The sequence below is a fragment of the Erythrolamprus reginae genome, chromosome 4 (genome assembly GCF_031021105.1).
Source record: "Erythrolamprus reginae isolate rEryReg1 chromosome 4, rEryReg1.hap1, whole genome shotgun sequence".
Classification (NCBI taxonomy): Eukaryota; Metazoa; Chordata; class Lepidosauria; order Squamata; family Dipsadidae; genus Erythrolamprus; species Erythrolamprus reginae.
Genome location: NC_091953.1, coordinates 37,764,720 through 37,791,374, shown reverse-complemented (window position 1 = coordinate 37,791,374; position 26,655 = coordinate 37,764,720). Strand labels below are relative to the sequence as shown.

General features: G+C 38.1%; 1 protein-coding gene across 1 annotated transcript in view; it reads right to left on the bottom strand.

Annotated features, from left to right (window-relative positions):
* The window catches only part of ZPLD1 (zona pellucida like domain containing 1), a 62,473-nt gene that overhangs the window by 10,338 nt on the left and 25,480 nt on the right, over nt 1-26,655 (bottom strand). The window contains exons 2-6 of the mRNA XM_070751722.1: nt 22,960-23,180; nt 18,982-19,163; nt 17,680-17,752; nt 3,619-3,716; nt 1,409-1,489 (exon numbers count right to left, since the gene is read on the bottom strand). Of these exons, the coding sequence (XP_070607823.1) occupies nt 1,409-1,489; nt 3,619-3,716; nt 17,680-17,752; nt 18,982-19,163; nt 22,960-23,136 (611 nt within the window). The 5' untranslated portion in view covers nt 23,137-23,180. The remainder of the gene's footprint in view (nt 1-1,408; nt 1,490-3,618; nt 3,717-17,679; nt 17,753-18,981; nt 19,164-22,959; nt 23,181-26,655) is intronic.

Here is a 26,655-nt window from a genome sequence, read left to right as displayed (position 1 = left end):
TATTTAAAATCTGTCTAAATAGTACTAAAGCCTATAGTAAGTAAAATAAAGGTTCCCCTCGCACATACATGCTAGTCACTCCCAACTCTATGGGGTGGTGCTCATCTCCGTATTAAGCTGAAGAATCAGCACTGGTCATGTGGCCAGCATGACTAAACACCAAAGGAACATGGAACACTGTTACCTTCCCACCAAGGTGGCCCCTATTTTTTTACTTGCATTTTTTACATACTTTCAAACTGATAGGTTTTCAGAAGCTGGGCCAAGTAACAGGAGTTTACTCCATTATGCGACGCTAGAGATTCAAACCGCCGAACTGTCAATCTTTCTGATCAACAAGTTCAGCGTCTTAACCATTGAGCCATCGCATCCCCTTTACTATAAGCCTACAGTAAGACCATCTTAAAACAGACCACAATATTGAACAAATAATGACCTAATAGCTGTAAAAGGATTGTAAACTATTTAAGCTAATATTAAGGTTAGGGTCCGCAACTTGGGCGTCCTCCTCGATCCACAGCTCACATTAGAGAAACATCTTTCAGCTGTGGCGAGGGGGGCATTCACCCAGGTTTTCCTGGTGCACCAGTTGCGACCCTGTTTGGACCGGGAGTCACTGCTCACAGTCACTCATGTCCTCATCACCTCGAGGCTCGACTACTGTAACACTCTCTACATGGGGCTACCTTTGAAAAGTGTTCGGAAACTTCAGATCGTGCAGAATTCAGCTGCGAGAGCAATCATGGGCTTTTCCAAATATGCCCATGTTACACCAACACTCCGCAGTTTGCATTGGTTGCCAATCAGTTTCCGGTCACAATTCAAAGTGTTGGTTATGCCCTTTAAGAGCCCTTCATGGCACTGGACCAGATTACCTCAGGGACCGCCTTCTGCGGCACGAATCCCAGCGACCAGTTAGGTCCCATAGGGTCCCATCAACTAAACAATGCCGCTTGGCGGGACCCAGGGGAAGAGCCTTCTCTGTGGCAGCCCCGGCCCTCTGGAACCAACTCCCCCCAGAGATTAGAATTGCCCCCACCCTCCTTGCCTTTCGTAAGCTACTTAAAACACACCTCTGCCGCCAGGCATGGGGGAATTAAGATTCCTTTTCCCCCTAGGCCTTTACAATTTGTTTATGCATGGTATGTTTGTATGTATGTTTGGTTTTTTATATTAAGGAGTTTTTAATTCATTTTTAGTATTGGATTATTATTACACTGTTTTATGATTGCTGTTAGCTGCCCTGAGTCTTCGGACAGGGGCGGCATATAAATCCAATAAATAAATAAATAAATACATTTTATATAAGCAATTAAAACTTTTGAGTTTACTTTTAAAACAATAAATGTATTTTGTGTAATCCATCACAACTATGTAAAATATAAACACGATGTTTAGAAATGTCTACCTAAAGAAGAGATCATATCGCAAATTGTCATTTGGGTTTCCAGATGGGGTAGTATAGCAGTAATCCATCAAAACATTCCATCTGCCAAAGAAAAAGCATTAACAGTTAAAGCACTATTTTTCATTCACTACAATATTTTGTGTATACAGTATGTTTTTAGTAACTTACAACATGTGTAACTTTTGGGGGGTGAAATGTTACAAATTGATTTGAACAATATGTTAACTTAGGTAGGGGTTTTTGGTTTTTATTTATGGTTTATTTACTTTTTATAACTTAGTAAGTTCCATGAACAAGACGAAGTGGTTAGGTTATGGTTCTATGTGTTGTGTGAGCCCACAAAATGATTAATCATATTAAGTAATATGTTCCAATATCTAAGGAGATGCTACAAAGCAGAAGAAACCCAGCTATTCTCCAAAACAATTGAAGGACTAAAAGCACCTTCATGTCACCGGACCAGATTATCTCAGGGACCGCCTTCTGCTGCATGAATCCCAGCAACCAGTTAGGTCCCACAGAGTGGGTCTTCTCCAGGTCCCATCAACTAAACAATGTCACTTGGTGGGACCCAGGTGAAGAGCCTTCTCTGTGGCGGCCCCGGTCCTCTGGAACCAACTCACCCCAGAGATTAGAATTGCCCCCACCCTCCTTGCCTTTTGTAAGCTACTTAAAACCCACCTCTGCCGTCAGGCATGGGGGAATTGAGATCCTCTTTCCCCCTAGGCCTTTACAATTCTATGCATGGTATGTATGTATGTATGTATGTATGTATGTATGTATGTATGTATGTATGTATGTATGTATGTCTGGTTTTAATATTAATGGGTTTTTAATCATTTTTGGTATTAGATTACTATTGTACACTGTTTTATTGTTGCTGTTAGCCGCTCCGAGTCTCCAGAGAGGGGCGGCATACAAATCCAATAAATGAATGAATGAATGAATGAATGAATGAATGAATGAATGAATGGAGGGAAACCAAACAAGGGGACAATTAATCTAGAAATGAGAAATTTCCTGACAGTGAGAACAATTAATTATGAATAATTTGCCTACAGAGGTTGTGATTGCTCAATCACTGGAAGTTGTTAAGAGGAAATGGGACAACCATTTGTCTGGAATGATATAGAGATGCATACTTGAGCAGAGGGATGGATTAGAACACCCACAATGTCCCTTTCAACTCTTTTAATCTGTTATGCATTTTAAGTGAATGTGTCTACTAAAATCTTCTGCCTGCTGAGCAAGTTTTTTTTTAAAAAAATACACAAATAAACTTCAGCCTAGAAATGGAAGGTATCAAATAGCAGTATTCTGCTAAAAAATCCTATCTACTACTAAGATAAGAATCAATCTGCTGAAAGATTAATAGATATGTGCACCACACAATTCTACATTTTAGCACCCGAGCCAAAAAAAAGATTCGCCATCACTGGCTTAGGTTGTTTGTAAGACTAGTCAATAATCAATATCCACAACTTTAAAATAATGTAAACTATGAACCAATTAAAGTGTGACTGAGTACAGATTTTTGACAAGCCCAAAGAAAAGCTCCGTTCTGAATGTCAAGTGTCATATGCCTAAACTATGTGCTCACATTCTTTATATATTTAAAGCTGTCCATTCTTATTTAAAGAAATTGAGAGCATATAATGGAAAATAAATTTTGGCTGATATCCTGATATGTTATCCATGATAAGTTTGAGTTAGAGTTAATGATCCTGGGTGAGCTAAGCCAGAGATCTGGATTCATTCATACAGCATTCAATTAAAGACTAACCAGATGCTTTGGACAACCTAATAATCTTGATTATTCTTAACCTTGGTTAGATGTCTTCATTTTAGACAGTTCATGGGAGTTATTTGTTTGTGTGTGTGTGTGTGTGTGTGTGTGTTTTGTAAATTAGCAGGTTGAATGAACCTAACTAATCTAATTATTTATTTAATTCAATCCAGGACCAATCATAAAAGCAAAGTATAACAAATATAATAAATAAAATAAAACATTTAGTCCATTAACAGCAATGCTGGATCAACTTAGAAAATAAGTTAGTCAATATAATCAGGTTGGTTAGACACAATTTGTAAACTCAACCAGTGTGAAGAAGTTCATAAGTTCACAACTCCATACATCCCAAGGACCTTAGGCAAAGATGTGTCTAGGAGTATTAAATGCAAAGCCAATTTATCATTATAATTGGCAGTACCTTCCATCCAGGTTTGTTGCTCTCACAGCTGCAAAAACTTTTGTTTTCAAAGGTAGTCCTGTGTTGGGTATAATCAGCTGTTGGCTATAGGTAGAGTCCTACAAGAAGATAGTAAATGCACAATGAGATTACAGAAATGTAAAACCTTTTCTAATAGAAATAACAAGATAATTCATAGTTCTTTGCAAGGCAAGGAACCTTTAGTGCACACTACTTTTAAATATCAACTTAAACCCTAGCAATCTCTCTCTTCTTAAGAAGGGGAAATAGTGTTGAACAAAGTGTAATTTATAATTTGTTTATACAGTTTTCCTCAAAATTGCTCCCCCTACACCTTTTTATCCACTTAAAAGCAAACATAATCACTAACCAAATGACTGTAAAGGGACTATTGAGAAAAATACTAAAAGAAGTCTAGACTGAGCTTCTATTTCTTTCTTTAAACAGTGGTTCCGTAGGCATTTTTCAGAGAAAAAGTTGTAACCGAGATTGGTAAATCCATGTTTTCAATAAAAGATTAATCTGGCTTTCACGTAAGATACAAATCCATGATGATTTTCTCATTTGTTGCAGTCATTTAAAAATAAATGGAACGTGTGCAAACAAATAGCTTTTAGCTTTAACTGATTTACATTGTGTATTGGGCACCACATAAAACTGGACCAGTGTACTGACATTATTTAATATGACCAAATGCATTTGCATGAATGCAGTTAATGTTATAGCTTATAGGGACCATATGTCAGTAGTTTTAAAGATAACATTTTGTGACAAGTACAAATGGCATCAGACAGTATGTAAAGGAACTAAATCAAATATTAATCATGTTATGTGAATGGTTAAAAAGTGTTACACTGACTTGATATATCAAACTTTAACATGCATTAACATACAAATAATCAGTCTCTTCAGTTAGGAATGATTTTTTAATTATCTAGAGTTTTTCTTAACATCAAAAAGATATTGAGACAGTAAGGACAGTTTTACTTTTACAACCCCTACTTTTTGCTAATATACACCATATATTCTGTTGAAACTATTGTACTGAACTCATTGGCATTCATTGGCATTCAAAAAAAGCACATTTAGATTTTTACATCTTATCAAGTATATATTTAATACAGTAGTACCCCTAGATACGAGCATAATTCATTCCATAAGGGAGCTTGTATCTCGAGGCAACTCGTATTCTAAAACAAATAACTTTTTTCCCCTCCGAGATAACCAAAAGCAAGGATTCTTGCGTCACCTAGTGGACACTCAGCTCGTATCCCGAATTTCAGCTCGGGAGTAGAACAGAAATGTCTCTCCCCTCCTAGCTCGTATCTTGAAATACTCGCATGTAGAGCAGCTCGTATCTAGAGGTACTACTGTACTTGGTTTTGATAATTTGAAATATTATATTAGAAGCTGATGTTGAATTGAAATTTAAAATAAGATTGAGTAGCATCTCATTTTTTTAAAAAAAGCAAATAAATAAGCAATCACACTTATAACGCAATTTGACAAAACAAAGGCACATTGAATAAGTTATTACCAGATAAGTGTGCAACTTGATATGTACTCCCAAATATATAGTTCTGCTATATCAATCTATGCAAATTTTAAAAAACATCTCTATGACTCTATTTGGTGTAATAATTTCTAGAAATCCTTAACTAGTAGATTTAAAGTCACCCCATTCTGATTCAAATAAAAAATGGCTTAGTTAGATAGTCTCTCTGAGATTTCTTTGAATATATGAATGTGGAACAAATACTTAAATCAATTGCTTTGATTTACAGTTTGATAGGTCTTCTCACATTTATCCTATCACAGAATTTTAAATAAATGTAGAGAATTGGGAATCAAGTTTTTTTGCAAGGATATCTTGCTTTGATTACATGCATTACAATTCTTTCATAAAAGTTCCTTCTAGATATTAGCTTTAATTACTAGCTGGAATAAAGAATTTCAGAATTATTTTGTCTCAGTTTAAGACCCCATTTAAACCTTGTATTAGATAGGGCTTTAGTAGGATTACTGAATATGTCAAGACATACTAATGTTGTAAACACTGGCCGAAATTGCCCCTGGAGCCGGATAGACGCGGTTTGCCCATGTGCGCTCTCCAGCTTCCAGTGGTGGCCAGAAGTTCGGCTTCTGACAGTGCACCAAGTAGGCGTGGTGCTTCCTGGGCTCAGGAGGAGGTCCTGAGCCTCCCTATTTAAGGGTGGCTCAAAGCAACTTCCTCCTTTTCTTCGGCTGTCCTGAATGTGAACACCCACCCACCTTCCTCTATCATACAGTGTGTCTGAACAGGGTCGCCTCGGGGCCGAATAGGGATTTTTTGTGGTCTCTCCTATGGGTGCGGCCATTTTTTTGCCTATTCCACACTAACATTAGGGATAGACTGGTTAGGGGGTGCGGCGCTATGTAGATACACATTCGATCAATTTGTCTTCCCTGTGGTCACTGGGGTTGGCAGGTTAGGGGTGGAAATGGGCAGTAGAAGCAACTGTGCATTCTCCTTTTGGGCATCTTTTCAAAGATGATGGGCCACCTCTCCCCATGAACTATAGGTTGGTGCAACTTCGGGGATTGGAGGGGGATGCCCATGGGACTTGCCTTATCCAATTTCCCATCAGGATTGGAGGGTGAGCTCCTCCCACACGCTTATAGGCATGGCTCGGATCCAGGTGAAGGTGGTTACCTTCACCTGGTTCAGCAAGGAATTATTCCCAATAATTGCCTATGAATGTTTTAACAGGTAATTTATTTATTGGCCTCTGAGGTCCTTTGGTTACACTTGTTATAAAATTTGCCTTATGTTATTTAAATTTATATTATTTAAATTTATGCTAATTTAATAAAGTAACCCTATATTAAATCCCAGCTACTGTCTCCATGTCATTATTCCGCTTCCAGGGCAATATATGGAAAATACTGGGAAACAGATATAATTTTGACATGTTTCCCATGAAATGCTTATATTATAGCAACATCACAGATAAGAATAACATCAAAATCTGTATTTTGGAGTAAACTGAGGTTATCATATATACATTATTCAGGACAAGCTCAGTTCTAAAGTAACATTTTAAAAAAATATTTGCAGTATTAAATAATTAATTTATATAGATTATTATTATTATTAGTTAGATTTGTATGCTGCCGCTCTCCGCAGACTGGGGCAGCTCACAACCGTAATATATCTTATTTGTCCAGCTTTAAACAACTGTTATTCAGTATACTTGATCCAGATGCTTTGTGGGGTGGGAGGCTTTTGAAGTTCTATAGTACCGTATTTTTCGCTCTATAAGACGCACCTGCTGATAAGACGCACCTAGATTTTAGAGGAGGAAAATAGAAAAAAAATATTTTGAGCCAAAAAGGGGAGAGGAAGAGAGGAAGGAGTGAAAGAAGGGAGTGAGGGAGGAAAGAAGGGAGGAAGGAAAAGGAAAGCAAGAAATGGAGGGAGGAAAGGAAGGAAGGAAGGAAGGAAGGAAAGAAAGAAAGAAAGAAAGGGGGAAGAAACAGGAACAGAGGAAGAAAGCAAGGAAACTTATGAAAGGGGAGAGGAAGAGAGGAAGGACTGAAGGGAGGGAGGGAGGGAAGAAGGTAGGAAGGAGAAAGAAAAGAAGAAATAGAGGAAGGGAAGGTAAAAGAGAGAAAGAAAAAGAGCAAGAAAGAAAGCAAGAAAGAGAGAAAGAAAATGAAAGAGAAATAAAAATAGAGAGGGGGAATGAAAGAAATGGAAGGAGGGAAGGAAGGAGAGAAAGCAAGAGAAAGAAAGAAAGAGAAAGAAAAAAGAATGAAAGAGCAAGAGAGCAAGAGAGAAAAAGAAAGAAAGAAAGAAAGAAAGAAAGGCAACTTCAAAGAAAGGCTCACTGAGCATCTCTCTCTCTCTCTCTCTTTCTATCCCTCTTTCTTTCTTTCTCTTCCTTTCTCTCTCTCCTCTTCCTTTATCTCCTCTCTCTCCCTCCCTCTCTTTCTCTCCCCCTTTCCCTCTCTCTTTCTCTCTCTCCCTCTCTTGCTATCTCTCCCCCCTCTCCCTCTCTCTTTCTCTCCCCCCTTTCCCTCTCTCTTTCTCTCTCTCCCCCTCTTGCTATCTCTCCCCCCTCTCCCTCTCTCTTTCTCTCCCCCCTTTCCCTCTCTCTTTCTCTCTCTCCCTCTCTTGCTATCTCCCCCCTCTCCCTCTCTCTTTCTCTCCCCCCTTTCCCTCTCTCTCTCTCTCCCTCTCTTGCTAGCTCTCCCCCCTCTCCCACTCTCTTTCTCCCTCTCCCTCTCTTTCTCTCTCTCCCCCTCTCTTTCTCTCTCTCCCCCCCCTTTCTCTCACTCTCTCTTTCTCACTATCTTGCTGTCTGTTGCTCTCACTCACTCTCGTTCTCTCTCCGTTCTTCTCAGCGGTGACGCGCGCACGCCCTGCCCGCCTCACCTTTGCCGAGAGCTCTCAGCAAGGGGGTTGTAGGAGAGGTGGGGCCGGCGGCAAAGGTGATATTCAATGTCAGGGGCGCACGGGCGGTTGCACGCACTCCCTATCTCCCTGCTAGCCCACTCGGAATATTCAAAATAAGAAAAACCTTAACCGGCAAAGGCTTTTCTTATTTTGAATATTCCGAGTGGGCTAGCAGGGAGTTAGGGAGCGCGTGCAACCACCCGTGCACCCCCGACATTGAATATCACCTTTGCCGCCGGCCCCGCCTCTCCTACAACCCCCTTGCTGAGAGCTCTCGGCAAAGGTGAGGCAGGCAGGGCATTGAATATCGCCTTCGCCGGCCTCCGCTGAGAAAAGCCTTTGTCGGCATTTCCTCTCGGCGCAGCGGCGGGCGGAGAGAGGGAAGGGGGGGCAGCGGCGTCCCTCCTGGCCTTGGCGGGCCGCCCGACCCTCCCCACCTCCTGCAAACGCGGCGGGCGGCAGGTGGAGAGCGAGGAGCCGGTTCCGGCGGGCAGGGCTTGGCTGGCTGGCTGGCGGGGGGAGCGCCGCTGGTGGTGAGGAGGGAGACCCTCCTCCGGGAGGGAGGGGGCCAGGCAGCAGCTAGCCAGCCAGCCGGCGGGATGGCGCTTCCGACTTCGCAGCCTCCCTCCCCCCTCCCTGCCTGCATCTTCGCTCCATAAGACGAGGCTGATTTTTCATCCTACTTTGGGAGGAAAAAAACTGCGTCTTATGGAGCGAAAAATACGGTAGTTAGAAATTTTGGTGTAAAAACTTTAACTCTAAATTTAGTAATATGTTATTTATGATTTACAAAGCTCTGAAAAGTTATGTCTTCATAAAACAATGTACTTTGGTAATATCCATATATTATGGATATATATTATGGATATATCCATAATAGCTTTAAGCAATGTGTAATTAATTTTCTATTTTCTTAAAATGAGGTTTTTCTTTCATTTTTTTCTTAAAATGAGGTTTGATTATGTAGTTTCTTTATATACTTTTTAATGAGAATTGACTACAACTTGTTCTGTTATTACATCGTATTGATGCCCTGAGTTGCCTCGGGAAGAGTGGCATAGAAATCTAATTAATAAATAACAAATAAATTTTTGGTGAAAACAGTAAGATTATTCATATGTGGTTGGACCAACCATTTCTTGTTACATTTTTGACAATATTCAAAATGTCAGGCCTCTATCAAAATTAAAAATAGTGGATTTTAGGCAGCAGTGAAATCTAATTACCCTCCCTACTGGTTTGGAAGTATGTGATTTGCACACACACATGTACTCTGCTTGCTTTGCACATGTGCAGAGGGTTAAAAGAGAGAAAATGGTAGCATCAAGGAGGGTGAGCAGAATTTTGTGCTGCCACTACTACCAGTTCTCCAAACCACTGGTGGCTGCTGCTACCAGTATGTCCGAACCATGCTGAACCAATAGCATTTCACCCCTGATTTTAGGGTTAGGGTTTGTTCCTGAAGTACAGGAAGGAAGGATGTCTGCCTGCTTGCCATAATGAAGGGTTGAAAGCCAATAGTTGTTACAGGGTTTTCTCCCACCAAAGGGATAAAAGAGGAGGAATATTATTAAAAAATAATAATTATAGCATAATTTATCAAGGGATCATCAGTTTTTTTTCTTCCTTGTTAAGTATTATTGTGATGATAAACATTATAGTTTTATTATTTCATGAACTCTATTGCATGAGCCATCGTGGGGCTTCCTAGATTCGCCCACATTTCTGCAACACTCCGCAGCCTGCAATGGCTGCCGATCGGTTTCCGGTCACCATTCAAAGTGTTGGTAATGACCTTTAAAGCCCTGCATGGCATTGGGCCAGAATACATCCGGAACCGCCTTCTACCGCACGAATCCCAGCAGCTGATAAGGTCCCACAGAGTTGGCCTTCTCCGAGTCCCATCGACCAAACAATGTCATTTGGCGGGGCCCAGGGGAAGAGCCTTCTCTGTGGCGGCCCCGGCCCTCTGGAACCAACTCCCCCCAGAGATTAGAACGGCCCCCCACCCTCCTTGTCTTCCACAAATTGCTTAAGACCCACCTTTGTCGCCAGGCATGGGGGAGTTAAGTTATCCTTTCCCCCTAGTCTACTACAAGTTATGCATGGCATGTTTGTGTGTATGTTTGGTTTTTTTATAATAAGGGTTTTTTAGTTGTTTTTATTAATTGGATTGTTCATGTTGTTTTACCACTGTTGTTAGCTGCCCTGAGTCTGTGGAGAGGGGCGGCATACAAATCCAATAAATAATAATAATAATAATAATAATAATAATAATAATAATGATGATGATGATGATGATGATGATGATAGTATATTTCTATTTTAGTTTAATTAGTTTAAAATTCCTAAAAAATAAAAATGCCTTTAGATAATATAAGGTTAACAAAATCAGTAGATGCCAAGTTTTAATATCCAATTAAATTGTGAAAGCATCTGTTAAAAATCTGGAGTTCCTGCTTTGAATGAAATCTCTTCTTGCTTAGTGGGGCATCAAAGCCAGGTAACTTTATTTTACAACTGCAAAATTACAAGGTTATATATGAATGCTGTGCTGCTTTTTTTAAAAAAATGTATGTACCGGTATATGAGGAAGAGTAGCAGCCTGCAGAGCATTTAAATTATCACTTGGATTGAATTACATATAAATTTACGAAGCCATATTTTTTATGACATTGATGTAAAAGATATAGATCAAATTATATTTTAAGTCATGTGCTTTCCCAAACATGAATTCAAATTTCCCTAACATGAATTTTTGACTGCTGGTTCTTTTTAGCCCCGGGTGCATTACTATTATCTCCGTGTAATTATCTCCTCCTTCTTCCAACTCTATTTTATTTCCTAGGTCTCCATTTATATATATTAAATTGTCATGTTTGAAAATGACTATGTATGGTTACAGAAGTATTTGCATTTATTAAGTAATATGTTATCAAAAAAAGCAGGGCTAATGAAGTGAATATGCCAATAGCTTTTAGTTTTATTAATCTGAGAATGCACACTTCCTTAGCAGTATTTAAATCACTCAGAGGCAATAGTGGATAATTGTACCTTAATTCATTAAGCAAACACAGCACAGCACTAGAGTATATTACATTTTAATATATGGAAATTAGTATCCTTCGTATTCATACTTAATTAATTATGGTCCTCATAGAGTAATATCTTGACCCCAACACAATCATTTCTCAAAAGCATCCCTTGTTCACCAAGTAATCCTAATAAATTCAATAGTAGATTTATACATATGTATTAATTCTTTAGGAGCACCAACACCACAAAAGGAATTAATCCAATGTTGCAACCTTCTACTTAAGCAGAATGAGAATTTTGTTTTGCAAATATAATCCGCAAATTGAATGTCAAGTATTTGACAAATTTCAGGTACTTTTAACATACTGTCAGCATTTATTTCCTTTAGGAAAAGAAAGAAAAGCTGTTATCCCAAATCTGGCTTTTCACTCCTAACCTTTCAATGTGGAACAAGGCAGATCTGCAAGAAACTGTAACCACAATTTTGCAGTGCATTGCATTGCATAATGCAATATAATGATCTTTACTTTCTTTACAGACATTTCATTCCAGTATGAGAAAGTTGAGGATAAAAGAGTGCCCCAAAATGCTACATGTTCTTTTTCAGAGTGCTTCAGATAGATTATTGCTTATGAAGCTATATCACAGTTATTATACTTCTGATAATAGTATAATCAGTTTGGGGTAATGAATAGACACACACACCACCAGGGCAAGTTTGTCTGAATCAACTCTGTTCCAGTTTGTGTTCTTCCAAAGATTATATCACTATCGATTTATTAGAAATGTCCCAAAGACGACAACATAAAAAAAGTTCTCAAAATGGAATGACACTTTACTGTAGAAAGCAAATTAGTAGAGAATGGATATTGGATTCAGTGAATGATCCATCTGTACTGAGTCTTGCAATAGGATAGCTATTGGTAACCCTCTTTACCCCATTCATTATGACTAGGGGAATGGAGAAATTTGCTCCTTTCTCTCTGATTGTGTACATACACTATTTTAAGAGTGGAAGTAATAGTTTTAATCTAGCAGCTTTTAATGCAGTTTCTAGGCCTGCATTTCCCTGGAAAGCAGAACAAGATATTGGTTTAATTACAGTTACTATTATTCTGCTATGATATTGGTAGCTCATCTGAAATCTAAAGCACAGACTTTTAAATCAACTGCATGAATTATACTCTAAGTCCATGATGAGATGAATAATAATCTTGAAAATGTAATTGTAATTTAGTAAAATACCAGCTTGGTGATGAAAAGATGATTTTTAAATTATATATTTGAATGGATAAAGAAAAAAAATCTAATCAACACAAAGTAAGATTTGGAAGATTAGTGTTGGCTTAATAAATAAAAATCAGTTAAATTCTTCACATTTCCTACTCAGTGACCCTATTTATTCAATACAAAATTTTTCAATTACCTATATTCAAATTTAATTATCATGCTAATAAATAGAAAGCATTATCTGCCATCAAGAACAATGTAAAATATTAGCTACCCTAGCTAGCAAAAAGAACACTGATTTATATTAGGGGTAAATATAACACTGATTTATATTAGGGGTAAATATTTTTTGAAATTATTTTTTGAAATTCCTGATGATGAAGAAGTACAAGTCCCAGAATCCAGTGAAGGGCTACCAAAATTTTTACTATCACAGTGTGGCCGTGGCTTATGCAAGACGCCTTGCATTTTCTTTCAACATTTTTCAGTGCAAATTGGGTGCTCTGGAGTGGATTTTCCATTTTCACTACCCCACTGCATTCTCTCCCTGTCTGGACAGTAGCCCACCCCTGCAGTAATGGGAGCCAAAAATTTTACTGCCACACTGTGGGTGTGGCATATTTTGTGGGTGTGGCCTGATGGTCATGTGTCTGGGTAAAGAGTGGCTTACCGGCCATGTGACCAGGTGGGAGTGGCTTGAACGATCATCATCGTTCAAATGAACTATTAAGTCCTTGACTTACAACCTCACCAGTGTCGCTCTCTGGGATGACAATGTGTTTTGCTTTTCCCGCACTCTCCTTCCTGGGTCACCCCCTGCCTCAGGCTGGGTAGCTAGGCGAATGGGTGCTGATCAGCTGTTGAGAAAAGAGGGGAGAGGAAACGGGCCCCCTGCAACACCTGTTGGTGCTGGTCTCCATGCCTCTTTCCGAGGAGGAAGAGGATGGGAGGGAGGGTCAGCAAAAGCTGGGCACACAGCTTCATTTCTGCCGGTGGAACTGCATTCCACCCTGTCCTGCCTGCTGCCCACCCCTGTACCCCTGCCAGAATTTCTCACTACTGAGAGTTAAAGTTCTGAAATGACACAAAATGCTTCCCCAAGTTTAAAAAGCTGTATATTTTCTGTAGGAGTACTTATGACTACTTTAAAAAAAATCAGGTAATTAGTCTAAGCATACTTAGGATATCAGAGAAAGTGCATTCTTTTGCAATGGAAGTATGATTTCTGAAGCAGCTAGTAGAACCCTTGTGGAACCAATATCCAGGCTGAATCAGTTGAACTACTGTTGCCTGGTGCCAGATGGGCCAATCTTAGTGCTGATTAATCAGAATGCTTCCATTGTAAACTGAAAACAAAATTTGAATGATTATTATTATGTCAGTACAACACAGCAAACGAGATCACTATGCTGGATTTCCTATTTCATCACCAGTCGGGTGCTTCCCAAGCACCTAGGACTGCATGATGTAGTGGCAAATTATGTTTGCCGATCCCAGTAAAGCGGCCTTTTGCAATTGACAGATGGAGATTTTGTCAATTCCGATGGTTTTCAAATGTCCGCTGAGATCCTTTGGCACTGCGCCTAGCGTGCCAAGTACCACTGGGACCACTTTCACTGGCTTATGCCAGAGTTGTTGCAGCTCGATTTTTAGATCTTTGTATTCCACTAATTTCTCTAGCTGTTTCTCCTCAATTCTGCTGTCTCCTGGGATTGCGATGTCGATGATCCATACTTTCTTTTTCTCCACGATCACAATGTCTGGTGTGTTATGCTTCAGAATTCAGTCAGTCTGAAGTCGGAAGTCCCACAGTAGTTTTGCTTGCTCATTTTCGACCACTTTTTCGGGCTTATGATCCCACCAGTTCTTTGCCACTGGTAAATGGTAGTTCCGGCACAAGTTCCAGTGGATCATCTGTGCCACAGCATCATGTCTATGCTTGTAGTCAGTCTGTGAGGTCTTTTTGCAGCAGCTGAGTATGTGATCGATTGTTTCATCTGTTTCTTTACATAGTCTGTACTTTGGTTTGTCTGTTGATTTTTCAATTCTGGCTTTGACAGCATTTGTTCTAATGGCCTGTTCTTGTGCCGCCAGTATTAGTCCTTCTGTCTCCTTTTTGATTGTTCCACTTGTAAGCCATGACCAGGTCTTTTCTTTATCCACTTTGCCTTCAATCTTCTCCAAAAACTGTCCATGCAATGCTTATATTATTATTATTAATAATAATAATAATAATAATAATAATAATAATATTTTATTAACAAAAAACCCCAGTAATACACATCAAATGAGATTTATATGCTGGATTTCATATCACCATATCACAAGTCGAATACTTCCCAAGCGTCCAGGACTGTGTGATGTATTTTTGTATGATGCATGCAGATCCAAGCATGGTGGCAACTGACAGATCATGATTTTCTCAATGTTTATTGTTTTCAAATGCCAGCGGAGATCTTTTGGCACAGTGACCAGTGTGCCAATTACTACTTGGACCACCTGTACTGGTTTATGCCAGTGTCATTGTAGTTCGATTTTAAGATCTTGATATCGGCTATCTTCGGAGAGGGGCGGCATACAAATCTAATAAATTGAATTGAATTGAATTAAATGACTGCTCCAAAGCTGGGACAAATGGACTAAGTGTTTGCGCAGGAGTAGTGAATGGACAAAGTGCTATGACCCGGTGAGAAAGAGACAAACTCACAGGTAAAATCAATTTTTCAATTTGGATTTTTAAAGATTTTAAAGCTGCTATTTCCCTTAGCTGAAATAGCAGCTAATTAGCACCTGAAAAGTGTTAAAGGAAAAGGGAAAAAATGGAAACTAAATCTTTAAAGGCCAAAAAGATCCCATTCACTTTGAATACAATTTTACATTGGAGATGTAAAAATAATAGAAAGAACAAATTTGTGAAAAAGAAAGACCCTTGTTAAACAGTGAACTTGTGAAGAGCAAAGGCCTGCTTTGAAGACTGAAGCTGATAGACATAGAATTTCTGTACACCTTGAATGAATTTCAACTGAGGACACTCCAATTGCATTCCAGGACACAGAAGAAACTATAATTTTTAAATTATTTTAAAGAAATTGATAAATCGGTAAGCATTTCAAAAACAACATTGCAATCTTTGGTGTGGTAACAATGTGCAATTGTCTAATTTTTATTGCCAGATTGACTTTCTTTCTGTCTTTTCATATAATAGCTTATATGCTGTAGTATATAAAGTGTAGTAATAAAATAGTTTTACTTTAGTGAGCATTTGACAAGTGTGCCATGACATCCTGATTAGCAAACTAATTATATGTAGATTGGATGGCATGATTTTGAATACATATCTGGCTTGAAAATCACAATCAAAGAGGTTTTTTATATTAAATTGGGTCAAGTTCAATGCCAGAAAGTATGGCTCTGTATTGGTCCAAAGATTTATTAATGACTTGGTTAAAGTTATGGAGAAAATGTTTATCAAATTTTCAGATCTTTTGAATTTTGATGGCATAGCTAATATACAAAATGACAGAAATAAAACTCAAAATAATATCGTTTGAGATATGTTTGGGATATTATTCTACATAGAATGAAATTTATCAGAGACAGATCCAAAGTTGGTCACATCAGATAAAACTCAGATGTTCCAATGTAGGATAACATCTTGGTTGGTAGCAGTACTTGTGTAAAAGATCATGGGATATTCACTGGTTAAAAACCAAGAATGAGCAATGTGACACACAGCTATCAAAGAGACAGAAGCAATTTTATCAAGTTTCATTTTCTAATTATGGTGATGAGTGAGTTTCATTTTATTCTAATTTGATCAAAGTTAATTTCTAGCAATTATACTAATTTATACTGCAATTATACTGCAACACTCTCTACATGGGGCTACCTTTGAAAAGTGTTCAAAAACCTCAGATCGTGCAGAATGCGGCAACGAAAGCTATCGTGGGGCTTCCCAGATTCGCCCATGTTTCTACAACACTCCGTGGCCTGCACTGGCTGCCGATCAGTTTCCGGTCACAATTCAAAGTGTCAGTAATGACCTTTAAAGCCCTACATGGTAGTGGACCAGAATACCTCCGGAACTGCCTTCTACCGCACGAATCCCAGCGGCTGATAAGGTCCCACAGAGGTGGTCTTCTCTGGGTCCCATTGACCAAACAATGTCATTTGGCGGGCCTCATGGGAAGAGCCTTCTCTGTGGCGGCCCCGGCCCTCTGGAATCAACTCCCCCCGGAGATTAGAACAACCCCCACCCTCCTTGTCTTTCGCAAATTATTCAAGACCCACCTATATCATCAGGCATGGGGGAACTGAGACACCTCCCCAAGGCTTTTATATTTTATGTTTTGGTTATATTTTGTTATGTTATGTTGCATGGTTTTTAATTGTTGGGGTTTTATATATTTTTCTCTTTTAATATTAGATTTGTTGCAATGTTTGATTATTGTTGTGAGCTGCCCTGAGGGGCGGCATACAAATCTAATAAATAATAATAATAATAATAATAATAATAATAATTATTATTATTATTATTATTATTATTATTATTATTATTATTATTATTATTATTATTAAAGAATTAGTTTCATTTAAAAAGGTCCAAAAGGAATTATTAAATGCTAGAAATTAATTGTATGAAAAAGGCTTAAAAGGTGATACGGCCAGTTTTACTTTAGAAAAAGAAGAAAAATAGGATAGCACTTTTTAATTCTGAAAAGAGGTGATAAAAACCTACTCTCTAATTGACTTCCAAGAAAGCAATAGTGTATCAAAGATGGCTCTGCAGAATCCAGAGCCAAGAATCACAACAGAAAGACAAGTCATTGAACAGATCAGCGCCTAGGAATTGTTCTCTAGAGCAGGGGTCTCCAACCTTGGCAACTTTAAGACTTGTGGACATCAACAGCTGGTTGAAGAATTCTGGGAGTTGAAGTCCATAAGACTTAAAATTGCCAAAGTTGGAGACCCCTGCTCTAGAGCAAGAAAGGACCCAAGATTGCCCAAAAGAGATTTTCCATGAAGATATCACAAGACACTGGTCTCTTGCAGGTTTTGGAAGTTGACAAACTGAGAGAAAGTCATCTTGTCTAAATCAAGATTTGGCATCTTCAAATGTACATTCGATTTTTATACTTCTTCTCTTAACCACTCTAGGAAATTGCTTGAAAATGACTTTCGGATGTTAAGGACTTTCAGAAGTTTCATTAAACCAGATATGTTTCCTTTCATCCCTGATGAAAGAAGTTTCATGCAAGTTTAAAGACTTTTTTTTTTTAATGAATAAATGGCAAAAAAAAATTCTAGAACTTTTGTGTAACAGAACAAATATATTTAGGCCATTTATTTCTACTTACATTGTAAAGGAGCAAATTCAAAGTGCTTATAAATGTACCATTGTTCTCTCTTATAGAAATTGCAGCTGATGACCTATGAATAGATTAGAAAGTGAAACTATTTAATACGTCCCATATTCAGTTCTTTCTTATAAAACAAGACATATAAGCTAATTTTTATTTATTTACCAAATTTTGCAACTATTTATCTTACTCACAAAGGAGCAATGAATTCATAAGCAAATAATTAGGAAGTAAAGACAAAATATTCATCCAGTAATGTATAGGATAGCATGTATTTCTGAGCCATATACTGTATTAAAATTAACCATATCTGAAATCAGTTCAATAACTGTTTTGTTTAGTTATGCTCAGGGAAGAATCTAAATTTTTACTTTGTGATTAATAAATATTTTGGAAGGGAAAAAAATATTGTAAAACAATAGACTTAGTTCAAATCAAATAGTAAACTAAATCCTGAGAATCACATTCTTTTCATACTGTTTTTCTCATGTCTTCTTTCTTTTTTCCCTTCTCTAGATTCTCATGAGTGATGACAATTATATGTATGCCAAAATTCATACATATGTCTTGTGCTGGGAATGTAGTATGCTTTTGTGGTCCACCAGTGCAGCTGGCAGCAGATTTGGACAATGTGGAGGTTTGGGGAAGAACATGCACCAGTCCTGGATTCTGGGGAAGGCTCTGCATCTGAGACAAAGAATGGGGCAATGCTGCCAGAAGATAAGAACAACTATGAAAATAGGGTCGACTTGGAAGTAAGGACACACCTGGAAGATTAATAATGTGAGGATATGAGTTTTTCCAGGAAGCAATTAGTTCTTTTGGTTGTTGCAAGACTGGAAACTGCTATTTGTGGCTGTAATAGACTCTGTGCCAAGTTTTGTCTTGCCTGTGTTTGAAAACTAGTTCTTTGGCAGCGTTACAAGTGAGATAAGGTGTGTGTTTATAAATATTCATCTGACACACTGTTTGATAAGCCTTGCAGACTGTGAATGAAAAGAATTCACAATCATGTAAATAAAAGAGGTTTTACTGGGACTAAGACTCTGCTGCATGGTTTCTAAGGAAGCCTAGGTCAGAACATATGTCTTCGGAGAGGGGCGGCATACAAATCTAATAAATTATTATTATTATTATTATTATTATTATTATTATTATTATTATTATTATTACCGAACACAACCAGTTCCAATTCTCTAAAACCTCAAGAGTTTCATGATAAAAATGGAACAATAAGTAACTTTAGATTATAAAAACAGTATTCATTTCTTTAAAAATTAATCTACTATTCATACTTACGAAGCAAGCTGTGTATTGTTGACTAGGTATTCCAAAGGATAGCTACAGCTAAATTTATACAGAAGTCCTGGTAAATAGCTGATGATTGTTGGTGGATCTGGGGTATCAATATATCCTGAAATATTACCTATTTGAACTGTGGATGTATTGCCATATGCATTGATGCCTGGAACTGAGGTTACCTATTAGAGTAAAGCAAGAAAATTGAATTTACAGAGAGTTAAAGCTTATATGTTGGAATTGTATTACATTTTGACATTTTTACTGTGGCTTTCAAGTTCAAAACTGACAGGAGTGGTTAATATTCAAATTTGTAATGTTTGCATTTAGAGGAAGAGGAAAAAGAAAGAATAATATGGCTATGTTGCAAGCTAATATAATTTCCAAATTGGTCCAACTCACAACATTTAAGAATATTTCAGGCAAGCCTAACTTCAATTAAAACCCTCTTCATTCTGTAAGAATTATTTGTGATTACTATCCTACACTGCCCATCCCATACCAATTGAAATAATAAAGACTATCATTGCCAATCAATTCTATCATAGTCATTCTTTACCACTGTGGGTGATTAATCTATTTCTGAAAGTACAACAGATAAACCATGTATGTTTGGATTAATATTGAGTTTGCTAGGGGGAACTTGAGTTCTTTTGAACTTGAAATCTTATTTTACCAGCTTCAAGAAAAAGCCATCTCAAGCAAAGTCTATGTATACCTATTTCCTAACAACAGCTGGGAATGATGGTAAATCACATCACTAGTAATGTGTTTTTGCAGCATTTTTGTGTAGAAAAAAATATTTTTGGAAGTCATTAATTGTCCTCACAAGAATGTTTTCATTTTGAAAAATAGTTTAGAGTAATGTCAAGCCATGCCTGGGGATTTGGAGGAAGTAGATAAGTGAAAGAATTTTTTATAAGCCCTCCTATGTAAATTAGTGGCAACCAAGTAGAACATCGGATTTTCTAAAAATGCATTTCAATTATATACAAAACCCTCTGTATATTACTTTTCTATTTTTTAAAATCTTATTTCCTATAGTTAGACTAGTTTTTAATCTTGAATCTCTCTCTGTACTGGTCCAACCCAAACAGTAAGTTTTTCACCTCTTTCGCTTTCCCTGATTAACACCTAACACTTTGGAGAGGTTGGTTGTAATAAATGAAAGCTTAACTCTGAGACATTTATTATTTTAGATTCTCTTACTTCTCTTTTCCTAAATTAATCTTAAGGATGGTTACTATCTGTTCTGTCTGGGTGCCCCCAGACTTCAATACCAACTGGAAAAAGCAGCCAGACACGCTGGTAAAAGCAAAAGCACTTTATAGTTTGAAAAATAAACACAGAGAAAAACCTGTTCTTCCCAACAGGCAGGCTATGAGACTTCACAGCAGAGTCCTGATTGCCAGACAATACAGCAGACTTCTTGCTGGCACACCCACCACTGTAGAGAATAAGACCCACACCTTTTCCCCCCAAGGTTTCAGTATTCAAAGTCACAAACCAGAATTCCAAGACGCCAAAGATCACAGCCAGGTCCCAGGACTCCCAAAGATAATACAAGCCAGGAAGGGTGGGTCTGCCTTTTCAGCCTTTCCAGAGAGCACCACACCCAAACACAGCTGTTGCCTCTTTAGTGCTGAAAGTACCTGGATAATTGTCCCCTTCATTGTGTTGCTCTTCTCTGCCGGAGATCGATTATTGCTTGTGCATTTTCATCTAAGGAATCCAGGCTGCTTGCTGGGGAGAGCTCCCTCTCGGGGGACTCTGGCTGTCCTCCCTCTCCCTCAGCCTGAGATTCCTCCTCCCCGTCTGCCTGAACCTCCTGTTCCTCATCCTCCCCCTCTGAGCAGGAAGCCGGCAGAGGATCAGCCGTTCCCTGAGGGGCCTCAGACGGAATCACAACACTATCCAATCATTTATCTCTTCCTGCTGATTCAATACTTATCTTCTTTCTTAGTATTAACCATTCTTCAAATGGCATCTGTCAGAATTCTCTGGTTGAATGCAGGAATTTCTTCTCCACTGACTTTCTGTATCAATTACTTCTGTACCATATAGCTGTGTTATAGCGCTTCCATTTTTTAATTCTGGCAAACCATCCCACTGATTTTGTATAATGTGGGGGCTGTTCCCCTTCCACTCCTCTTCTGGTCAGATTTGCCTCCAAAGTTATACTGAATTTCCAATTCAATTTTTCCACTCATTTCTCATTTACATACTTCTAAGAGCAATAGCAATCACTGTGAATGCCCTCTCACACTTCTAAATACTCGATCCACAGCTGAAATTGGAACATCATCTTTCGGCTGTGGCGAGGAGGGCGTTTGCCCAGGTTCGCCTGGTGCACCAGTTGTGGCCCTATTTGGACAGGGAGTCATTGCTCACAGTCGCTCATGCCCTCATCACCTCGAGGTTCAATTACTGTAACGCTCTCTACATGGGACTACCTTTGAAAAGTGTTCAGAAACTTCAGATCGTGCAGAACGCAGCCACGAGAGCCATCGTGGGACTTCCAAGATTCGCCCACGTTTCTTCAACACTCCGTGGCTTGCATTGGCTGCCGATCAGTTTCCAATCACAATTCAAAGTGTTGGTCATGACCTTCAAATCCCTACATGGCATTGGACCAGAGTACCTCCGGAACCGCCTGCTACCGCACAAATCCCAGTGACCGATAACGTCCCACAGAGTTGGCCTTCTCCGGGTCCCGTCGACTAAACAATGTCATTTGGTGGGCCCCAGGGAAAGAGTCTTCTCTGTGGTGGCCCCGGCCCTCTGGAACCAACTCCCCCCGGAGATTAGAACTGCCCCCACCCTTCCTGTCTTTCATAAACTACTTAAGACTCACTTATACCGCCAGGCATGGGGAAGTTGAGACACTTTTCCCCCACGGTATTTTTTATACTTTGTTTTATGTTTGGTATGAATGTTGCAGTTTGGTTTTTAAGTAATGATAGGATTTTATATGTTTTTAATATTAGATTTGTTCCACTGTTATATTGTTTTTATTGTTGTTGTGAGCTGCCCCGAGTCTTCAGAGAGGGGCGGCATACAAATCTAATAAATAAATAAATAAATAAATAAATAAATAAATAAATAAATAAATAAATAAATAAATAAATAAATAAATAAATAAATAAATAAATAAATAAATAAATAAATAAATAAACAAACAAACAAACAAACAAACAAACAAATAAATAAATAAATAAATAAATGATGTTGACTAGTATATTATTAGCAGTGATGGGCTTCCAAAATTTTTACTACCACACTGTGGGTGTGGCTTATGCATTTTATTTCAACATCTTTCAGTGCAGATTGGGTGCTCTGGGATGGAGCTCCAAATTTTGCTACCGGAACTGCGTTCCTGACCATCACTGATTATTAGGCACTATTGGCAAAATATACCATGATAGGACAGGGATGAATATACAGATTATTATTACATGCAGGTAAAAGCTTCATTGCAATGATATTACATGTCATAATGAAATAGAAGGAAGGGAGGGAGAGAATCTTCTTGGAAGAGTCTAAACATTTCATCAAAATCATAGGTCTTAATTCTGTACTCCTTATTATGGAATTGGCCAGAACAGTTCTTCCTTACTAGCAAACTAGAATCTAAATTTGAGGTTCTAAATTGAATATATAAATCAAATATAAACTGTTTGTTTAAAAGGAGACAGAACAGTTAATAGATGACATTTTCCATTTATTCCCTCCAATAAGAATTGTCTATTATTACTGTTTTGTTTCACAAATTGAAGTTGGCAAAATCATGATTGCATTGCATAATATAGGAATAAACACTTCTTTGCAATGAATGAGGCAATCTAGCAACAGTCACAACATTATTGATCTTTAAATTAAAAACATTCATATTTATATGTCCTGCCCTTATTTCACACAATTTCAGATGCTTAATAACACCTAACAATTGTATTTAGCTTCTGATGGTTCTTGTCTTACCATTAAAGAACTTCCACAGGATTCCAAAGTGCTGAGATTGATTATAAAAATTACCACTGCTGGAAATGTGTTGTTGTTTATAAATCCCCTGCAGTGAGAGTCCCCGTGTTTCCCATTTAGTGCTAAATCAGTTTCAGAGTAACCAGAAAACAGGACAGTGCAAAAATTAATCTTCATAGAAATTGCCTGAACTCCACAGTAGACGTTGATATCTTGTTCTGCTACAATAAAAAAGGGAACTATTCAGGTTATGTTAAATTATATTTTTGAATATTACATTAAGGAAATAAGCCTAATTTAAAATTCTTTTAAAAACAATATAAGAAGCAAATTTAAAGTAATAGCAACAATACCAATGAATTCTGTAATATTCAGCCCATAAGTGAGAATGTTACACTCAGCATCTTACATAATATTACTTTAATGTGATTTACCTCCATGTACTGTACTTCCTTGAATGAAGGGCCTTCTCTTCATTGCACATCCAATTAGTTTCCCCTCAGCATACATAGAAAACAAGCCCCAAATATCCCCAAAAGTTTCAGTACAGCACTATACTGGTATCATTTATATTTTGCAGATAACACTCTATTAAATAGCCATGCCAAGTAGCAATCATTTAAAGTAATCAGAGTCAAATATAAGTTAGAAATAAATAATTGGACTAAAATATCAGATTTCAGTTTTAAACAGCACCAAAACATGGAGTTTTATATAGACACAAATCAACTGAAAGTAATAATTGATGAAATAGCCTTATAACATATAGTCCAATGAATAATGATTCACAGTACTTGTTTATTTATTTTTGACAAATAGCAGTTATAAAAAGATTTGGAGGTTGTAATTTTAGTCAGCACAAGGAGGCTGAGATGTCAGATGCCATAATATTTAGCACATTAACAAATGTATCTGCTGTATTATGAAACATTAGATGATTTAGATTAGGGAATAGAAAGGGAACTCATCAAATCTGCAGATAACACTAAGCTAGCAGGAATAGCCAACAGCCCAGAAAACAAGCTCAAGGTCTTTTTTTAAAAAAAAAAAAAAAGACTTGAACAAACATGAAATTTAATGTGGAAAAAAGCAAGACATGAATGTGGAAAAAAGCAAGACTTAGACATGAAAAACTAAAGATACGACTATAGATTAGGTGGAACTTGGCTCAAAAACAATAACTGAGAGGGACCTTGGAATTCTAATGGACAATCACTTAAATATGAGCCAGGAATCTATGGCAGCAGCCAAAACAACTAATGCAATCCTTGGTTGCATAGCGGTGTGGAGCCAACACAGGTATGGAATCTAAATCACATAAAGTACTACTTTATAAATATTCTTAGTAAGATCACACCTGGAATACTGAATCAAGATGTTGATATTTGGTGGGGGGGAGTAGAGAAGAACAATTCGAATGATTAAAGGTCTGTAGATTAAAACATATGAAAAACAGTTGCTGGAACTGGGCATGGCTAGTCTAGAGAAAAGAAAACCTAGGGCAGATATGCTAGCACTATTCCAGTATTTGAGGGGCTGCCACAAAGAAGAGAGAGTCAATGAATGGAAACTGGACATAAGAACATAAGAAGAGCCATGCTGAATCAGGCGAAGGCCCATCGAGTTCAGCATTCTGTTTCACACAGTGGCCCACCAATTGTACATGGGGATCTTGAGCAGAAAGAGAAGGCAAATCCCTCCCTTTCTCTTGACCCTCAACAAATGGTCCTCAGGGGAATCCTACCTGCCTCAATCAAAATAGAGGAAGCACATAGACATCCGATATACTTGGCATCCATGAATCTGTCTAATTCTGTCTTAAAGCTATCAATGCTGACAGCTATCATGACCTCTTTTGGAAGTGAATTCCATAAACCAATGACCCTCTGGGTGAAGAAATATTCCCCTTTATTTGTCCTCACTTTCTTACCTATGAGCTTTAGGAAGTTTCCCCTTGTCCTAGTATTGTGTGACAGAGAAAAGAATTTTTCTCTATCCACCTTTTCTATCCCATGCATTATTTTATACACTTCGATCAAGTCACCCCTTAAACGCTGTATTTCAAGGCTGAAGAGACCAAGGTGTTGCAACCTGGTTTCATAAGGGAGGTGCTCCATTTCCTTGATCATACTTGTTGCCTTTTTTTGCACCTTTTCCAATTCCATTATATCGTTCTTGAGGTGCAGTGACCAGACTGTACACAGTACTCCACGTGTGGTCTCACCACTGATTTGAGGCCAACTGTTCTGTGCACAGCCTCTCAGAGCAAAACCACTGACCCAAAAGTCCACTATTTCATTTCTTTATTGGCAAAAGCAGCACAAAGTGAAAAGCAGATTTAATGGCAAGAAAAAGAAAGTAATTTTTCTCTCCAAAATGAAATGTAAACAAAGTCTGGGAAAAGCACCAACTTGGCCTAGTTGCATAACAGAGTGATAACAGAGGCGATTTATCATTCAAGAGAATAAAACAGCTCACCAGAATCTCAGACAAATATCATCTAGCAAAGAATGTCTTTCAGTAAGGCAGGAATCATGTTCTAGAGCCTTTTTCAGGCAACCCACCACCACCACCACTCAAACACCCCTTCCATGAACGGCATTGAAACCCCACACCCAATTACCCAAAATTCTTTGCTTTTATACTGAGTGGAAGTGACTGCACACCCCAAAGAGGTAAAGCTGTAAGCTTATTTCCTTTTCCTATGTAACCCTTGTTGCCTTCTCAGAAATCGTCTATATCTAACGTCTAATAATGAATTGTCCACTCTAATTTCTTCTTCATCCTCTGACTGAGACCACTCCTCCATTGTTATATCAGCCCACTATGGTGAGAATCAGAGATGATTTGATTCAAATAGTTTTTGGCATTCATTCAGGCCACTTTCCCCCTCAGTCTCATTCTCTACATCAGCTGGCAACCCCACTTGCCAAAGTATCCGGAGGGGGCTGGGTCATCCTCCTCAGAATCTGACATGACCAAAGGTGGACAAGGAGCTTTCACAAGAAAACCTAATCAAGGAGAGGAGCAATATGGAATCAAGGAGAAACTTGCTAACAGTGAGAACAACGAACAATTGTTCTAACAAGTACTGAAGGTTTTAAAGAAAAGACTGGACAGATACTTGTCTGAAATGATATTGGGTCTCTTGCTTGAGCAGGGGGTTGGACTAGAAGACCTCCAAGGTCCCTTCCAATTCTATTCTGATTTATTGATTATAAAATCTAATCAAAATAAATGATTGCCATGAGCTTATCATACATACATACATGCATGCATGCATACATACATACATACATATATGCAAATTCAGCAAAAAAAAGCATGTGACACATACAGATAGAATTGTCGGCTGTCAATAAAATTAACTGCCTTGGAAATGGCCCTGGGTTGGGCTGAGAGGCAAAAAAAGGAGCTGTGATGTTCCTTCAATACACCAGGGTGATTCGAGACAAAAATATGCAACCCTTCCCTGGTGCAGAGCTGAAGGGATTGGATACTGTAGCCTAGAGGTTAATTCCCTGCCTTACAAGGCAAAGGTTTGCAGGTTCAAGTCCCAGTGGGGGTATGGCTAGCTGATGAGGCCAAAATAAGGCTGAAATAGATCTAATTTTCTCCCTTAATTTTCAAATTCAGCAAAAAAAACATGTGACATATATATATATATATATATATATATATATATATATATATATA